The sequence below is a fragment of the Staurois parvus genome, unplaced genomic scaffold, assembly GCF_062004578.1.
Source record: "Staurois parvus isolate SC_StPar_1 unplaced genomic scaffold, SC_StPar_1.0 ptg001140l, whole genome shotgun sequence".
NCBI classification, from domain to species: domain Eukaryota; kingdom Metazoa; phylum Chordata; class Amphibia; order Anura; family Ranidae; genus Staurois; species Staurois parvus.
Window position 1 is genome coordinate 174,007 of NW_028318936.1, and position 18,666 is coordinate 192,672.

Sequence of the window (18,666 nt, forward strand, 5' to 3'; positions counted from 1 at the left end):
ACGACTGCTGGATGACACCGGGAGCACTGGCCTCTGGCTGCGACTAGTGCTGCCTCGACCCCTTCCTCTGCTGCCACGTCTGCTCGCTCCTGAAACATTGCCTCCTCTGCCACTCCTCTGCGTGTTGTCTGACATACTCTTTAATTCAATAAGCACCCCAAACATAAAACAGGATTAAACTCTTTGAACGTACAATAGTGGTTGTGAAGCAGAAAGTAACGATTCTGTGTCCCTGAGTAACGATTCTGTGTCCCTGAGTAACGATTCTGTGTCCCTGTGTAACGATTCTGTGTCCCTGAGTAACGATTCTGTGTCCCTGAGTAACGATTCTGTGTCCCTGAGTAACGATTCTGTGTCCCTCAGTAACAATTCTGTGTCCCTGAGTAACGATTCTGTGTCCCTCAGTAACAATTCTGTGTCCCTGAGTAACGATTCTGTGTCCCTGAGTAACGATTCTGTGTCCCTGAGTAACAATTCTGTGTCTGTCCCTGAGTAACGATTCTGTGTCCCTGAGTAACGATTCTGTGTCCCTGAGTAACGATTCTGTGGCCCTAAAGTCTCTGTGGCCCTAACTCTGTCCCTAATACAGACAGGTCTGTCTCTCTTGAATGACCGGAGGCTAATGGAGAATTCTAAGATGGCCGCGATTTATAGCTCCACCATTACACAGTGCTGGCTGGCTGGCTGCTGATTGGCTAATGCGATCACATGTCATGAATGAATGCATTATGGGTCAGCGCGCCTTGTCTGCGCGCCTTCCCAGGGATCCCCGCTCCGTCGCCACACATGTCGCCGCCATTTTTGGAAAAATTTGATTCGTGCATCCGAAGTTTGCTAATTTTCGGATTCGGCGCGAATCAAATTTTTCCTAATCTTCGAAACGAATTCCACTTCGTCATGTTCGATTCGATCATCTCTAGTTGTTTCCATTTATTATTTTTTACTTTGGCCAATTGTGTCCACTGCTCTCATACTCATCCGCGGTGATCTGATCTGTGGTGCCTTTTTTATTGTTGTTTTGTTAACCATTTGAATACCCGGCAATTTTACACCCTCCTGCCCAGGCCATTTTTCAGGTCTCAGCGCTCTCACATTTTGAATGACAATTGCACGGTCATACAACATTGTACCCAAACTAAAATTTTATCATTTTCTTCACAAAACTAGAGCTTTCTTTTGGTGGTATTTAATCACCTCTGGGGTTTTTTATTTTTTGCTAAATTAACCAAAAATGACCAAAAATTCAGAAAAAACACACATTTTTCTTTTTTTCTGTTATAAAAGTTGCAAATAAATAATTGTTCTTCATAAATTTAGGCCAAGATGTATTCTGCTACATGTCTTTGGTGAAAATAACCCAAATTAGGATGCATTTTTTAGTTTGTAGGAAAGTTATAGAGTTCACAAACTATGGTATAGATCTGAATATTGATCAATCCTGAAGTACTAACAGCCAATCTAATTTCTTGAGGTCCAAGAATGTCACAACAGTACAGATATCCCCCAAATGACCCCTTTTTGCAAAGTAGACAGTCCAAGGTACTTCATAAGAGGCATGGTGAGTTTTTTGAAGTTGTATTTTTTTGTCATAATTTTTTGGAAAATGAAAAAATAAAAAAAATTAGTTTCACCAGTGCAGTACAGCGTCATCATATAACTGGCATGGCGGTGATCAGGGACACTGACTGGTGACAGTATGAAAAAAAAATATATATATATTTTTTTTTTATATATTTTTTATTTTATATTAATTTTTTTTCTTTTTTTTAAGATTTTTTTTTCATATTTTACTATGACCAAAGTAGTACAATATTACCATAGTAACATTGTACTACTTTTAGGAAGTGATCAGTATTTTTTTTTTACACAATTTGCTTACAGCAAAGAATTACTTTGCTATAAGCAAGCATTTACCTGAATGACATCGATTCATTCAGGGGGTTTTTTTTTTGTGCTTAGCTGTGATTTGACCACAGCTAATCACATGACATGTGCATGTGATTAGCTGTGACCATTCACAGCTATACACTAGTATACAATGGATAGCATGAATGAAGCCATCCATTGTATACAACTGTCAAGTGACCTGCTGTGATTGTTCATAGCAGGTCACATGGTACCGGCAACGGGGGTCGATACTCAGATCTGTCATCGGCCGTGTCCGAGGTACACGGCCGGTGACAGATCGCGCCGCTGCGCGTCTCTGCTGGAGCGCAATCTGCGCATGTGCAGGAGGACCTCATATGGTGTCCACGCGGAACGCTTATGACATTTGCCGGCCGCCATTCGGTCATAGGGCAAGCGGCAAATGGTTAAAGGGTGTCTCAGGACCGTCCATCATTTTAAAGGGTGCCTTGGGACTGTCCATCATTTTAAAGGGTGGGTCGGGACTGTCCATCATTTTAAAGGGTTTCTCGGGACTGTCCATCATTTTAAAGGGTGCCTCAGAACCGTCCATAATTTTAAAGGGTGTCTCGGGACAGTCCATAATTTTAGAGGGTGATTCGGGACTGTCCATAATTTTAAAGGGTGCCTTGGGACTGTCCATAATTTTAAAGGGTGCCTCGGGACAGTCCATCATTTTAAAGGGTGTTTCGGGACCGTCCATCATTTTAAAGGGTGCCTTCGGACTGTCTGTATTTTAAAGGGTGCCTCGGGACTGTCCATCATTTTAAAGGGTGCCTCAGAACCGTCCATAATTTTAAAGGGTGCCTCGGGACAGTCCATCATTTTAGAGGGTGCTCGGAATTGTCCATCACTTTACAGTGTGTCTTGGGACCGTCCATCATTTTAAAGGGTTTCTCGGAACAGTCCATCATTTTAAAGGGTGCCTTGGGACTGTCCATAATTTTAAAAGGTCGCCTTGGGACTGTCCATCATTTTAAAAGGTGTCTCTGGACCGTCCATCATTTTAAAGGGTGCCTCGGGATCGCCCATCATTTTAAAGGGTGCCTTGGGACTGTTCATCATTTTAAAGGGTGCCTCGGGACTGTCCATCATTTTAAAGGGTGCCTCGGGACTGTCCATAATTTTAACGGGTGCCTTGCGACAGTCCATAATTTTAGAGGCTGCTCGGAACTGTCCATCATTTTAAAGGGTGTCTCGGGACTGTCCATCATTTTAAAGGGTTTCTCGGGACCGTCCATCATTTTAAAGGGCGCCTCGGGACAGTCCATCATTTTAAAGGGTGTCTCAGGACCACCCATAATTTTAGAGGGTGACTCGGGACTGTCCATCATTTTAAAGGGTGCCTGGGGACTGTCCATAATTTTAAAGAGTGCCTTGGGACTGTTGGTAGTTTTAGAGGGTGGCTTGACTGAAAAAAGATTGAGAAACACAGCCCTAGAAAGTGCACCAAGGACCATTATTTTCCCCCAAATAAAATAGGCTAATCATAAAAAAAAGTAATAAAGAAGAAAACACAGTGCATGCAATATTTTATTATTTTTTAATCAGACATTTAGCATTTAGCTAAATGATATTTCACATCAAATGGCTTCCAGTTCATGGCTTAACAGGTTCCAGAAACTTTGCAAGACACTGAATTTAGCAAGCCCGTGGCCGCACCCTTGAGAGCACTTATGCCGAATTTCTTGATTGTGTCCAAAACACCTCTTTTTACTTCTTCATCTACAACGTCCTCTTCCTCTTCATCAGCACCTCTCCTGGAAGAAGACACAGTTATCGTTACATAAAACAACATTGATTACAACATAAAAAAACTGTATTTCCCTGGGAACAAAAATGGTTATTTTTTTGGACAAAATAATAATAATAATGATAATAATAATAATAATAATAACATAAAACAACGTGGATTATAACATCAAAAACATATTTCACTGGGAACAAAAATGTGTATTTTTTTGGAAATAATAATACCATAAAACAACATTGATTATGACATAAAACAACTGTATTTCACTGGGAACAAAAATGCGTATTTTTTTTGGACATTATAAAAATAATAATAATAATAATAATAACAATAACAACATAAAACTACATTGACTATAACTAGAGATGAGCGAAGTATTCAAAAATTCGATTCGGCGAATTCGAGGAAAAAATTCGATTCGAGGCGAATATATTCGCTGCGAATTTAACTTATAAAAGGGTGTTTCTAGGCTTCAGAGAGCCTTTATACTAGTGCAGAACACTGTACCTTTAATTTAAATGCCCTTGGAGTCTGCTGGGGAAGAGAAATAATACTGTCAGTCAGTATGACATACAGATGAGTGCCGTCGATCTTAGAATCACCGCACACTTCACTCATTTGGGCAGTCATGGGGCCAAAACCAGAGTGTGGAGCCACAGTGTGGCGGTGGAGGCAGCAGCAATGGGAGGCCATACAGCACCCTATGACAAAAATAGAACCCACCAGCAGTGTGAGGAGACCTGAAAGTGTCACATGGCAGAGTGTGGCGATGGAGACAGCAGCAATGGGAGGCCGTACAGGGACCCATGACACACTCTGGACCTGGCAGCAGCATGAGGAGGCGGTACAGGGGCCCATGACAGATTACGGGCCTGGCAGCAGCAAGAGGAGTCGGTACGGGGGCCCATGGCAGATTACGGGCCTGGCAGCAGCAATGGGAGGCCATACAGCACCCTATGACAAAATGGAACCCACCAGCAGTGTGAGGAGACCTGAAAGTGGCACATGGCAGAGTGTGGCGATGGAGACAGCAGCAATGGGAGGCCGTACAGGGACCCATGACACACTCTGGACCTGGCAGCAGCATGAGGAGGCGGTACGGGGGCCCATGGCAGATTACGGGCCTGGCAGCAGCAATGGGAAGCCCGTAATCTGCCAGCACCCTATGACAAAATGGAACCCACCAGCAGTGTGAGGAGACCTGAAAGTGGCACATGGCAGAGTGTGGCGATGGAGACAGCAGCAATGGGAGGCCGTACAGGGACCCATGAGACACTCTGGACCTGGCAGCAGCATGAGGAGGCGGTACGGGGGCCCATGGCAGATTACGGGCCTGGCAGCAGCAATGGGAGGCCCGTAATCTGCCAGCACCCTATGACAAAATGGAACCCACCAGCAGTGTGAGGAGACCTGAAAGTGGCACATGGCAGAGTGTGGCGATGGAGACAGCAGCAATGGGAGGCCGTACAGGGACCCATGAGACACTGTGGACTGGCAGCAGCATGAGGAGGCGGTACAGGGGCCCATGGCAGATTACGGGCCTGGCAGCAGCAATGGGAGGCCCGTAATCTGCCAGCACCCTATGACAAAATGGACAGCACCAGCAGTGTGAGGAGACCTGAAATGGCACATGGCAGAGTGTGGCGATGAAGACAGCAGCAATGGGAGGCCGTACAGGGACCCATGAGAGACTCTGGACCTGGCAGCAGCATGAGGAGGCGTTACGGGGGCCCATGGCAGATTACGGGCCTGGCAGCAGCAATGGGAGGCCCGTAATCTGCCAGCACCCTATGACAAAATGGACAGCACCAGCAGTGTGAGGAGACCTGAAAGTGGCACATGGCAGAGTGTGGAGATGGAGACAGCAGCAATGGGAGGCCGTACAGGGACCCATGACACACTCTGGACCTGGCAGCAGCATGAGGAGGCGGTACAGGGGCCCATGGCAGATTACAGGCCTGGCAGCAGCAATGGGAGGCCCGTAATCTGCCAGCACCCTATGACAAAATGGACAGCACCAGCAGTGTGAGGAGACCTGAAAGTGGCACATGGCAGAGTGTGGCGATGGAGACAGCAGCAATGGGAGACCGTACAGGGACCCATGAGACACTGTGGACCTGGCAGCAGCATGAGGAGGCGGTACGAGGGCCCATGGCAGATTACGGGCCTGGCAGCAGCAATGGCAGGCCCGTAATCTGCCAGCACCCTATGACAAAATGGAACCCACCAGCAGTGTGAGGAGACCTGAAAGTGGCACATGGCAGAGTGTGGCGATGGAGACAGCAGCAATGGAAGGCCGTACAGGGACCCATGAGACACTCTGGACCTGGCAGCAGCATGAGGAGTCGGTACGGGGGCCCATGGCAGATTACGGGCCTGGCAGCAGCAATGGGAGGCCCGTAATCTGCCAGCACCCTATGACAAAATGGAACACACCAGCAGTGTGAGGAGACCTGAAAGTGGCACATGGCAGAGTGTGGCGATGGAGACAGCAGCAATGGGAGGCCGTACAGGGACCCATGAGACACTCTGGACCTGGCAGCAGCATGAGGAGGCGGTACGGGGGCCCATGGCAGATTACGGGCCTGGCAGCAGCAATGGGAGGCCAGTAATCTGCCAGCACCCTATAACAAAATGGAACACACCAGCAGTGTGAGGAGACCTGAAAGTGGCACATGGCAGAGTGTGGCAATGGAGACAGCAGCAATGGGAGGCCGTACAGGGACTCATGAGAGACTCTGGACCTGGCAGCAGCATGAGGAGGCGTTACGGGGGCCCATGGCAGATTACGGGCCTGGCAGCAGCAATGGGAGGCCCGTAATCTGCCAGCACCCTATGACAAAATGGAACACACCAGCAGTGTGAGGAGACCTGAAAGTGGCACATGGCAGAGTGTGGCGATGGAGACAGCAGCAATGGGAGGCCGTACAGGGACCCATGACACACTCTGGACCTGGCAGCAGCATGAGGAGTCGGTACGGGGGCCCATGGCAGATTACGGGCATGGCAGCAGCAATGGGAGGCCCGTAATCTGCCAGCACCCTATGACAAAATGGAACACACCAGCAGTGTGAGGAGACCTGAAAGTGGCACATGGCAGAGTGTGGCGATGGAGACAGCAGCAATGGGAGGCCGTACAGGGACCCATGAGAGACTCTGGACCTGGCAGCAGCATGAGGAGGCGGTACGGGGCCCATGGCAGATTACGGGCCTGGCAGCAGCAATGGGAGGCCCGTAATCTGCCAGCACCCTATGACAAAATGGAACCCACCACCAGTGTGAGGAGACCTGAAAGTGGCACATGGCAGAGTGTGGCGATGGAGACAGCAGCAATGGGAGGCCGTACAGGGACCCATGAGAGACTCTGGACCTGGCAGCAGCATGAGGAGGCGGTACGGGGGCCCATGGCAGATTACGGGCCTGGCAGCAGCAATGGGAGGCCAGTAATCTGCCAGCACCCTATAACAAAATGGAACACACCAGCAGTGTGAGGAGACCTGAAAGTGGCACATGGCAGAGTGTGGCGATGGAGACAGCAGCAATGGGAGGCCGTACAGGAACCCATGAGAGACTCTGGACCTGGCAGCAGCATGAGGAGGCGGTACGGGGGCCCATGGCAGATTACGGGCCTGGCAGCAGCAATGGGAGGCCCGTAATCTGCCAGCACCCTATGACAAAATGGAACCCACCAGCAGTGTGAGGAGACCTGAAAGTGTCACATGGCAGAGTGTGGCGATGGAGACAGCAGCAATGGGAGGCCGTACAGGGACCCATGACACACTCTGGACCTGGCAGCAGCATGAGGAGGCGGTACAGGGGCCCATGACAGATTACGGGCCTGGCAGCAGCAAGAGGAGTCGGTACGGGGGCCCATGGCAGATTACGGGCCTGGCAGCAGCAATGGGAGGCCATACAGCACCCTATGACAAAATGGAACCCAGCAGCAGTGTGAGGAGACCTGAAAGTGGCACATGGCAGAGTGTGGCGATGGAGACAGCAGCAATGGGAGGCCGTACAGGGACCCATGACACACTCTGGACCTGGCAGCAGCATGAGGAGGCGGTACGGGGGCCCATGGCAGATTACGGGCCTGGCAGCAGCAATGGGAAGCCCGTAATCTGCCAGCACCCTATGACAAAATGGAACCCACCAGCAGTGTGAGGAGACCTGAAAGTGGCACATGGCAGAGTGTGGCGATGGAGACAGCAGCAATGGGAGGCCGTACAGGGACCCATGAGACACTCTGGACCTGGCAGCAGCATGAGGAGGCGGTACGGGGGCCCATGGCAGATTACGGGCCTGGCAGCAGCAATGGGAGGCCCGTAATCTGCCAGCACCCTATGACAAAATGGAACCCACCAGCAGTGTGAGGAGACCTGAAAGTGGCACATGGCAGAGTGTGGCGATGGAGACAGCAGCAATGGGAGGCCGTACAGGGACCCATGAGACACTCTGGACCTGGCAGCAGCATGAGGAGGCGGTACGGGGGCCCATGGCAGATTACGGGCCTGGCAGCAGCAATGGGAGGCCCGTAATCTGCCAGCACCCTATGACAAAATGAAACCCACCAGCAGTGTGAGGAGACCTGAAAGTGGCACATGGCAGAGTGTGGCGATGGAGACAGCAGCAATGGGAGGCCATACAGGGACCCATGACACACTCTGGACCTGGCAGCAGCATGAGGAGGCGGTACGGGGGCCCATGGCAGATTACGGGCCTGGCAGCAGCAATGGGAGGCCCGTAATCTGCCAGCACCCTATGACAAAATGGACAGCACCAGCAGTGTGAGGAGACCTGAAAGTGGCACATGGCAGAGTGTGGCGATGGAGACAGCAGCAATGGGAGGCCGTACAGGGACCCATGAGACACTGTGGACTGGCAGCAGCATGAGGAGGCGGTACAGGGGCCCATGGCAGATTATGGGCCTGGCAGCAGCAATGGGAGGCCCGTAATCTGCCAGCACCCTATGACAAAATGGACAGCACCAGCAGTGTGAGGAGACCTGAAATGGCACATGGCAGAGTGTGGCGATGAAGACAGCAGCAATGGGAGGCCGTACAGGGACCCATGAGAGACTCTGGACCTGGCAGCAGCATGAGGAGGCGTTACGGGGGCCCATGGCAGATTACGGGCCTGGCAGCAGCAATGGGAGGCCCGTAATCTGCCAGCACCCTATGACAAAATGAAACCCACCAGCAGTGTGAGGAGACCTGAAAGTGGCACATGGCAGAGTGTGGCGATGGAGACAGCAGCAATGGGAGGCCATACAGGGACCCATGACACACTCTGGACCTGGCAGCAGCATGAGGAGGCGGTACGGGGGCCCATGGCAGATTACGGGCCTGGCAGCAGCAATGGGAGGCCCGTAATCTGCCAGCACCCTATGACAAAATGGACAGCACCAGCAGTGTGAGGAGACCTGAAAGTGGCACATGGCAGAGTGTGGCGATGGAGACAGCAGCAATGGGAGGCCGTACAGGGACCCATGAGACACTGTGGACTGGCAGCAGCATGAGGAGGCGGTACAGGGGCCCATGGCAGATTATGGGCCTGGCAGCAGCAATGGGAGGCCCGTAATCTGCCAGCACCCTATGACAAAATGGACAGCACCAGCAGTGTGAGGAGACCTGAAATGGCACATGGCAGAGTGTGGCGATGAAGACAGCAGCAATGGGAGGCCGTACAGGGACCCATGAGAGACTCTGGACCTGGCAGCAGCATGAGGAGGCGTTACGGGGGCCCATGGCAGATTACGGGCCTGGCAGCAGCAATGGGAGGCCCGTAATCTGCCAGCACCCTATGACAAAATGGACAGCACCAGCAGTGTGAGGAGACCTGAAAGTGGCACATGGCAGAGTGTGGCGATGGAGACAGCAGCAATGGGAGGCCGTACAGGGACCCATGAGAGACTCTGGACCTGGCAGCAGCATGAGGAGGCGGTACGGGGCCCATGGCAGATTACGGGCCTGGCAGCAGCAATGGGAGGCCCGTAATCTGCCAGCACCCTATGACAAAATGGAACCCACCACCAGTGTGAGGAGACCTGAAAGTGGCACATGGCAGAGTGTGGCGATGGAGACAGCAGCAATGGGAGGCCGTACAGGGACCCATGAGAGACTCTGGACCTGGCAGCAGCATGAGGAGGCGGTATGGGGGCCCATGGCAGATTACGGGCCTGGCAGCAGCAATGGGAGGCCCGTAATCTGCCAGCACCCTATGACAAAATGGAACCCACCAGCAGTGTGAGGAGACCTGAAAGTGGCACATGGCAGAGTGTGGCGATGGAGACAGCAGCAATGGGAGGCCGTACAGGGACCCATGAGAGACTCTGGACCTGGCAGCAGCATGAGGAGTCGGTACGGGGGACCATGGCAGATTACGGGCCTGGCAGCAGCAATGGGAGGCCCGTAATCTGCCAGCACCCTATGACAAAATGGAACCCACCAGCAGTGTGAGGAGACCTGAAAGTGGCACATGGCAGAGTGTGGCGATGGAGACAGCAGCAATGGGAGGCCGTACAGGGACCCATGAGAGACTCTGGACCTGGCAGCAGCATGAGGAGGCAGTACGGGGGCCCATGGCAGATTACGGGCCTGGCAGCAGCAATGGGAGGCCCGTAATCTGCCAGCACCCTATGACAAAATGGAACACACCAGCAGTGTGAGGAGACCTGAAAGTGGCACATGGCAGAGTGTGGAGATGGAGACAGCAGCAATGGGAGGCCGTACAGGGACCCATGACACACTCTGGACCTGGCAGCAGCATGAGGAGTCGGTACGGGGGCCCATGGCAGATTTCGGGCCTGGCAGCAGCAATGGGAGGCCCGTAATCTGCCAGCACCCTATGACAAAATGGAACACACCAGCAGTGTGAGGAGACCTGAAAGTGGCACATGGCAGAGTGTGGCGATGGAGACAGCAGCAATGGGAGGCCGTACAGGGACCCATGAGAGACTCTGGACCTGGCAGCAGCATGAGGAGGTGGTACGGGGCCCATGGCAGATTACGGGCCTGGCAGCAGCAATGGGAGGCCCGTAATCTGCCAGCACCCTATGACAAAATGGAACCCACCAGCAGTGTGAGGAGACCTGAAAGTGGCACATGGCAGAGTGTGGCGATGGAGACAGCAGCAATGGGAGGCCGTACAGGGACCCATGAGAGACTCTGGACCTGGCAGCAGCATGAGGAGGCAGTACGGGGGCCCATGGCAGATTACGGGCCTGGCAGCAGCAATGGGAGGCCCGTAATCTGCCAGCACCCTATGACAAAATGGAACACACCAGCAGTGTGAGGAGACCTGAAAGTGGCACATGGCAGAGTGTGGCGATGGAGACAGCAGCAATGGGAGGCCGTACAGGGACCCATGAGAGACTCTGGACCTGGCAGCAGCATGAGGAGGCGGTACGGGGGCCCATGGCAGATTACGGGCCTGGCAGCAGCAATGGGAGGCCCGTAATCTGCCAGCACCCTATGACAAAATGGAACCCACCAGCAGTGTGAGGAGACCTGAAAGTGGCACATGGCAGAGTGTGGCGATGGAGACAGCAGCAATGGGAGGCCGTACAGGGACCCATGAGAGACTCTGGACCTGGCAGCAGCATGAGGAGGCGGTACGGGGCCCATGGCAGATTACGGGCCTGGCAGCAGCAATGGGAGGCCCGTAATCTGCCAGCACCCTATGACAAAATGGAACCCACCAGCAGTGTGAGGAGACCTGAAAGTGGCACATGGCAGAGTGTGGCGATGGAGACAGCAGCAATGGGAGGCCGTACAGGGACCCATGAGAGACTCTGGACCTGGCAGCAGCATGAGGAGTCGGTACGGGGGACCATGGCAGATTACGGGCCTGGCAGCAGCAATGGGAGGCCCGTAATCTGCCAGCACCCTATGACAAAATGGAACACACCAGCAGTGTGAGGAGACCTGAAAGTGGCACATGGCAGAGTGTGGCGATGGAGACATGGGCCCCCTGGCCACGCTTGACTTTCTGGCCACATAGTCAACATACGGCTACGTTTACTTCCTCGGGCGGCTTGACGAAAAATTGCCACACCGCCGAGTAGGAAACTTTGCCCCCGCTACTCCTCACTGGCTGACTGCTACTTCCTCCGTGCACACCGGCACCACTACTGGCCGTGGTGGTAGGCTGCAGTGGAGCTGGTGCTCTACTCTGTGGCTGTTTGCCTCCACTGACACTGCTGCGACCCTGCTGCCTCCTGGGCAACCCACCGACTGTTTTGCTCGCTACCAAGCGATGATTGGTCTTTTCCTGATGATGCGGAAGCAATAGCCTGATGAGGACGAGGCTGCCAAGTGCGATCAGCCTTATCATCATCAATTAGGGTCTGCGCCTCACTACTAGCCCCCTTGGCTGCGTGTGGGTCAGGAGACAGACCTGTCTCTAGACCGGCTACCGAGCCACTCTCCTCGCCAGTACTTCTTCGCCTGGCTGCTGAAGAGGCGGATGTCTCCCCCCGTTCCTGACCGCCCTCTGTTAGCTCTTCCTCACTGTACAGTGGGGCTGAGCCCACAGCATGCGATACTTCGCTTGGTGAGGGAACGGCAAAGGACAGGGGCAGGTAGAGGACACGTGATTTCAGTGAGCTTGCTCCCGGGCCATGCCAACTAACGGTTGTGTCTGACGTACCCACCGACCGTTGGCTGTAGGTGTCAGAGGTGACCTGGGAAGAGGAAGACGACCGAGCCAACCAATCGATGACGGCAGGGTTGTCGGTGGAGACACGACCGCTGGATGACACCGGGAGCACTGGCCTCTGGCTGCGACTAGTGCTGCCTCGACCCCTTCCTCTGCTGCCACGTCTGCTCGCTCCTAAAACATTGCCTCCTCTGCCACTCCTCTGCGTGTTGTCTGACATACTCTTTAATTCAACGATTCTGTGTCCCTGAGTAACAATTCTGTGTCCCTCAGTAACAATTCTGTGTCTGTCCCTGAGTAACAATTCTGTGTCCCTGAGTAACAATTCTGTGTCCCTCAGTAACAATTCTGTGTCCCTCAGTAACAATTCTGTGTCTGTCCCTGAGTAACAATTCTGTGTCCCTCAGTAACAATTCTGTGTCTGTCCCTGAGCAACAATTCTGTGTCCCTGAGTAACAATTCTGTGTCCCTCAGTAACAATTCTGTGTCCCTCAGTAACAATTCTGTGTCTGTCCCTGAGTAACAATTCTGTGTCCCTGAGTAACAATTCTGTGTCCCTGAGTAACAATTCTGTGTCCCTCAGTAAAAATTCTGTGTCCCTCAGTAACAATTCTGTGTCCCTCAGTAACAATTCTGTGTCTGTCCCTGAGTAACAATTCTGTGTCTGTCCCTGAGTAACAATTCTGTGTCCCTCAGTAACAATTCTGTTTCCCTCAGTAACAATTCTGTGTCCCTCAGTAACAATTCTGTGTCCCTGAGTAACAATTCTGTGTCTGTCCCTGAGTAACAATTCTGTGTCTGTCCCTGAGTAACAATTCTGTGTCTGTCCCTGAGTAACAATTCTGTGTCTGTCCCTGAATAACAATTCGGTGTCCCTAAGTATCGGTTCTGTGTCCCTAAGTAACGGTTCTGTGTCCCTAAGTAACGATTTTGTTTCCCTAATACAGAGAGGTCTGTCTCTCTTGAATGACCAGAGGCAAATGGAGAATTGTAAGATGGCCGCAATTTATAGCTCCACCATTACACAGTGCTGGCTGGCTGGCTGCTGATTGGCTAATGCGATCACATGTCATGAATGAATGCATTATGGGTCAGCGCGCCTTGTCTGCGCGCCTTCCCAGAGATCCCCGCTCCGTCGCCGCACATGTCGCCGCCATTTTTGGAAAAATTTCGATTCGCGCATCCGAAGTCTGCTAATTTTCGAATCGAAATTTTCCTAATATTCGAAACGAATTCCACTTCGCCGAGTTCGATTCGCTCATCTCTAATTATAACAAAAAAAAAACTATTTCACTGGAAACAAAAATGTGTATTTTTTAAAAAATAATAATAATATAAAACAACATTGATTACAACATAAAAAAACTTATTTCACTGGGAACTAACATGAGTATTTTTTTGGACATTATAAAAATAATAATAATAATGATAATAATAATAATAATAACAACATAACAATACATTGATTACAACATATAAAACTGTATTTCACTGGGAACAAAAATTTTGAATTTTTTGGACACAGTGGAGGAGATTTATTTAAACTGGGGAGTGCAAAATCTTAGATTGTAAGCTCCCAGGGCCAGGGCCCTCTTAACCCCTTTGCATTGAACTGTATCATTGCTGCATTGTCTTCCTTTATGTCGTAAAGCGCTGAGTAAACTGTTGGCGCTATATAAATCCTGTATTATTATAATAATAATAATAACAACATAAAACAACATTGATTATAATATAAAAACATTGTATTTCATTGGGAACTGAAAATGTTGATTTTTTTTACATTATAATAATAATAACATAAAACAGCATTGATTATATTTAAAAAAACTGTATTTCACTGGGGAAAAAAAATGTGTATTTTTTGGACACAGTGGAGGAGATTTACTAAAACCGGAGAGTGAAAACTCTGGTGAAGCCAATCAGCTGCTAACTTCAGCTTGTTCAATTAACCTCCTTACTCCTAAGGGTAAAATAAATCTTAATGCCCAAGGAAAATTTGACAACTTTGACATGCGTTAGTTAAACCGTACATCCCATCACAACTACTTTGTACATCCAGGTGGATTCTACCGCATTTGTTTTCAGGACAAATTGGGCTTTTGTTTAATGGTAAATGGTAATGGATATCTCCTGATTTTTTTCTTATTATCAAAGGAAAACCGGCCCAAAATAGTAAAAAAAAAAAAAAAGTTTTTTTTTTTAATTTAGCTGCATGTTTTTTGTTACTACCATAACTTACCACCAAAGCACAAACCAAAATAAATTCTCCATCTCCTGACAATCGCAGCGATACTATATATGTGTATGTTACTTGTTGTTTGTACCTGTAATAGAGCCCAGAAACAATAGGGCGCATTGTGCTTCTTTTTTTTTTTTTGTCCTACCTAAAATACACTGAAACTGGCACCAACTGACACTGATACCAATGTAAAAAAATAAATAAATATATATATATATATATATATATATATGTGTATGTTATTTGTTGCTTGTACCCATAGTACAGCCCAGAAACAATAGGGCGCATTGGGCTTTTTTTTTTTTTTTCCTTTTGTCCTACCTAAAATACACTGAAATTGACACCAACTGACACTGATACCAATTAAAAAAAAAAAAATCTTTGACCCGGACCCTGACCGAAACACTAACCCTGGCACTGAAGTAGATCAAACCTCAATCTAGGTATTTTTCTTTCTTTTTTTTATATTTTTTTTTATTTATTTACACACAGTTTTTTATTTTTTGTTTCTTTTCTCTCTGCAAGGAGAGAGAGAGAGATATAATGTATCTCTCTTCTCCATTCAGAGAGAAAAAAAAAAATAAAAAAAAAACAATGGGTGGGTTTCACAGTGACTGATTGCTGTGATAGCCAATCAGAGGCTATCACAGCGATCATGTGACCCGGAATCGGGAGTTCCGGGTCCCGATTGTTAGAACGGGACCCGGGGCTCTCAGTGACACCGCGGTCTTTGTGCGTGTGGCGCGATCCCAGCACAAAGACAGGTACTGAGCTGGCTAAGCCAAGACCAGCAGGTCAGTAGTCCAACCACATGCTGGGAAGGTGTCACGGGTCATTTTTTATCCAACACTGTTCCCCTGTACTGTGTGACAGAGCTGTGCAAATTCCAGGACTCAATAAACAGACGTAAAATTATTTGGTAGCTAAAACAACGCTCATACCCACATGAAAAATATATCTTCAATATATTTAGAAACAAAAAATTATACAAACGACATATATTTACAATATATTGTCCTACACGAATATATTTTAACAAGTATTCCAAATATGTAAATTAAAATATATTTTCCAAAGGTATATATTTAAAAATATATTTTCTAGATATTTTTGAACATCTACATAAAATGCATTTAAACATAGATTTTTAAATATACCTAAAATATATTTTTTTTCCATGTGGGTATATGCAGTTCACCGATATGTTTAGCTGTTTGACCAGAAGTCTATACTTCCCACATGGAAGAAAAATATATATTAAATATATTTTTAAAAATACAATTCTTACTATATTCTTCCCAAATATATTGACGTTTCAAATACTACAATTTTGGCCATAGTCAATATATTTAAAAAATATATTTCAATATATTTGTGAATATATTATTAAAAATATTTTCAGAACACATGCTACAATATATATCAAAGTGTAATTTGGAATGCATTTAAAAGTATATTTAAAAATCTATTTTAAATGCATCTTTTTAGATGTTCAAAAATATCTGGAAAATATATTTTGAAAAATATATTTTTAAATATATATGCTTTTGGAAAATATATTTTAATTTACATTTTTGGAATACATGTTAAAATATATTCATGTAGGCTAATATATTGTAAATATATGTCGCATGTATACTTTTTTTTTCTAAATCCATTGAAAATATATTTCTCTTCCATATGGGAATATGCATTTCACCGATATGTTTAGCTGGTTTACCAGAATTAAGTCTATACTTGTATTTAAAAAAGTCTTCTACATACTTACTCTTCCTCACAGAGAGATAAGGTGATGGTCCCAAGAAAGAAAAAGAGCAACAGGGATTTCTTCAAGGTGAACATCTTTGGGCTCTGTGGTCCATTTTGATCCATGGAAAGAAAAAGAAGACAAAATGGAAAATATGACTCAAAAATAATACGAGATCCCCTAATGTTAGCCATACATAAAATGGTTGTTCCAACACAATAAAAGGTCCGAGCTCTAAACCAGTGGTCTCCAAACTGTGGCCTGGGGGCCAGATGTGGCCCTTTGCTTGCCTTTGCCTGGCCCTTGGGGCGCTATTCCATCAATTGACAACAGTGATGGTTCTATTATTCCCATTGATGCCAACAATGAGGCCTTCTTCTTCCCATTATAATCACCCACATGGAAGAAAAATATATTTTAAATATATTTTAAAAATACATTCTTAATATATTCTTCCCAAATATATTGACATATATTTCAGATACTACAATTTTGGCCATATTCAATATATTTCAATATATTTGTGAATATTGAACATCTAAAAAAATGCATTTAAACATAGATTTTTAAATATATTTGTAAATGCATTCCAAATTTCACTATGAAATATATTTTTAATAATATATTCACAAATATATTGGAAATATGGCCAAAATTGTAGTACTTGAAATATATGTCAATATGTTTGGGAAGAATATATTAAGAATGTAGTTTTTAAAATATATTTAAAATATATTTTTCTTCCATGTGAGAATTTCCATCAAAATTGTAAAAAAGATTCCCATACAGAATACAAAAACTAAAACGTTACGTGATCCTCATCATAATGTCTCATAATATATGGTTTAATTCTAGGTTATGAGAAAGATGATAGGAGGAACTTTGCCAGCATTTGTAATAAAAATAAATTAGAGGAGTAATTTATACTTTACCGGAAAGCTGAAGACCGAGGATTATTTTCTTAAAAATATAATAGAATTAATAATATAATAAAGATATTCCAGCGTATACTTACCAGGGAGGTCAGCTGGTGCTGAGAATGTAGACAGATGGAAGACTTCAGTGGAAGGTCTACTCTACGAAGAACAGGGTTGGCTTATATAATAGAAGAAACAAGTTGAGTACACAGGATGTTTAATTAAAAATTAATTCAGAAGTCACATCGTTCTCAGGAAAGCATAACTGATAACACATGAATTTCTGAAAATATTTACCTCGTAGCCTCCAGGTGGGACAAACATCAGCACCCAAGAAGCATTCCAAATATCTCCTGATCTGCTATTTAGACATGTTTAATTGTGAGAGTTCAAGTGTTTTTTTTACTTTTTTTTTCTATTAAATTGGAAATTGGTTTTATTACTCCATGAGAGTCTTTTTCTTCTATTCTTAACTCTGCGGACGCCATTGGGGACAATTGAGGGGGAGAGTATTTGGAGATCCAGCAGAATCCCGGTGTTGATGTTTTTAGAGCGAAATGTCTCCATGTTTTGAAGGGGATCCCACACTTTTTTTGTGGTATGGGGTCCATAGGACTGTTGCTGTGGCCAATTGTTGATTTTTACTTTTACCAGTTGTTGTTTATTAATGGTTCTGGCCAATTTTTGTGGCCATTTATTATTTTTACTTTGGCCAATTGTTGTTTATTAATAGTTCTGCCCAATTGTTGTTTATTAATGGTTCCGGCCAATTGTTGTTTATTATTGGTTCTGGACAATTGTTGTTTATTAATAGTTCCGGCCAATTGTTGTTTATTAATGGTTCTGGCCAATTGTTGTTTATTAATAGTTCCGGCCAATTGCTGTTTCTATTTATTATTTTTTACTTTGGCCAATTGTTGTTTATTAATGGTTCCGCCCAATTTTTTTTCCCTATTTATTATTTTTTACTCTGGCCAATTGCAGTTTATTAATGGTTCCGCCCAACTGTTGTTTATTAATGGTTCTGGACAATTATTGTTTATCAATGGTTCCGAACAATTGTTGTTTATTAACCACTTGAGCTCCTGAGGATTTACCCCCCTTAATGACCAGGCCTCTTTTTGCTACTCGGCACTGCACTAATTCAACTGATAATTGCGCGGTCATGCAATGCTGCACCCAAATGAAATTTACGTCCTTTTTTTCACACAAATAGAGCTTTCTTTCTGTGTAATTTGATCACCTGTGTGCTTATTTTTCACGCTATAAACAAAAAAAGGCCAAAAATTTTGAAGAAAAAACATATTTTTTACTTTCAGCTATAAAAAATATATAGTAAACTCAAAGTTGGTTATAAATTTAGGCCAAAATGTATTCTGCTACATGTTGTTGGAAAAAAAAAACCCAATAAGTGTATATTGATTGCTTTGTGTGGAAGTTATAGCGT

General features: G+C 46.6%; 1 protein-coding gene across 1 annotated transcript; it reads right to left on the bottom strand.

Annotated features, from left to right (window-relative positions):
* Nucleotides 1–3,420: 3,420 nt before the first annotated feature.
* Nucleotides 3,421–17,409, bottom strand: LOC149439259 (brevinin-2MT1-like). The gene is made up of 3 exons (XM_089659244.1): nucleotides 17,318–17,409; nucleotides 16,324–16,406; nucleotides 3,421–3,665 (listed from the first exon to the last, which is right to left on the bottom strand). The coding sequence occupies exons 2-3, from the start codon at nucleotides 16,395–16,397 to the stop codon at nucleotides 3,512–3,514; spliced, it is 228 nt and encodes a 75-aa protein (XP_089515370.1). The 5' UTR covers nucleotides 16,398–16,406; nucleotides 17,318–17,409; the 3' UTR covers nucleotides 3,421–3,511.
* Between the last annotated feature and the right edge of the window lie 1,257 nt (nucleotides 17,410–18,666).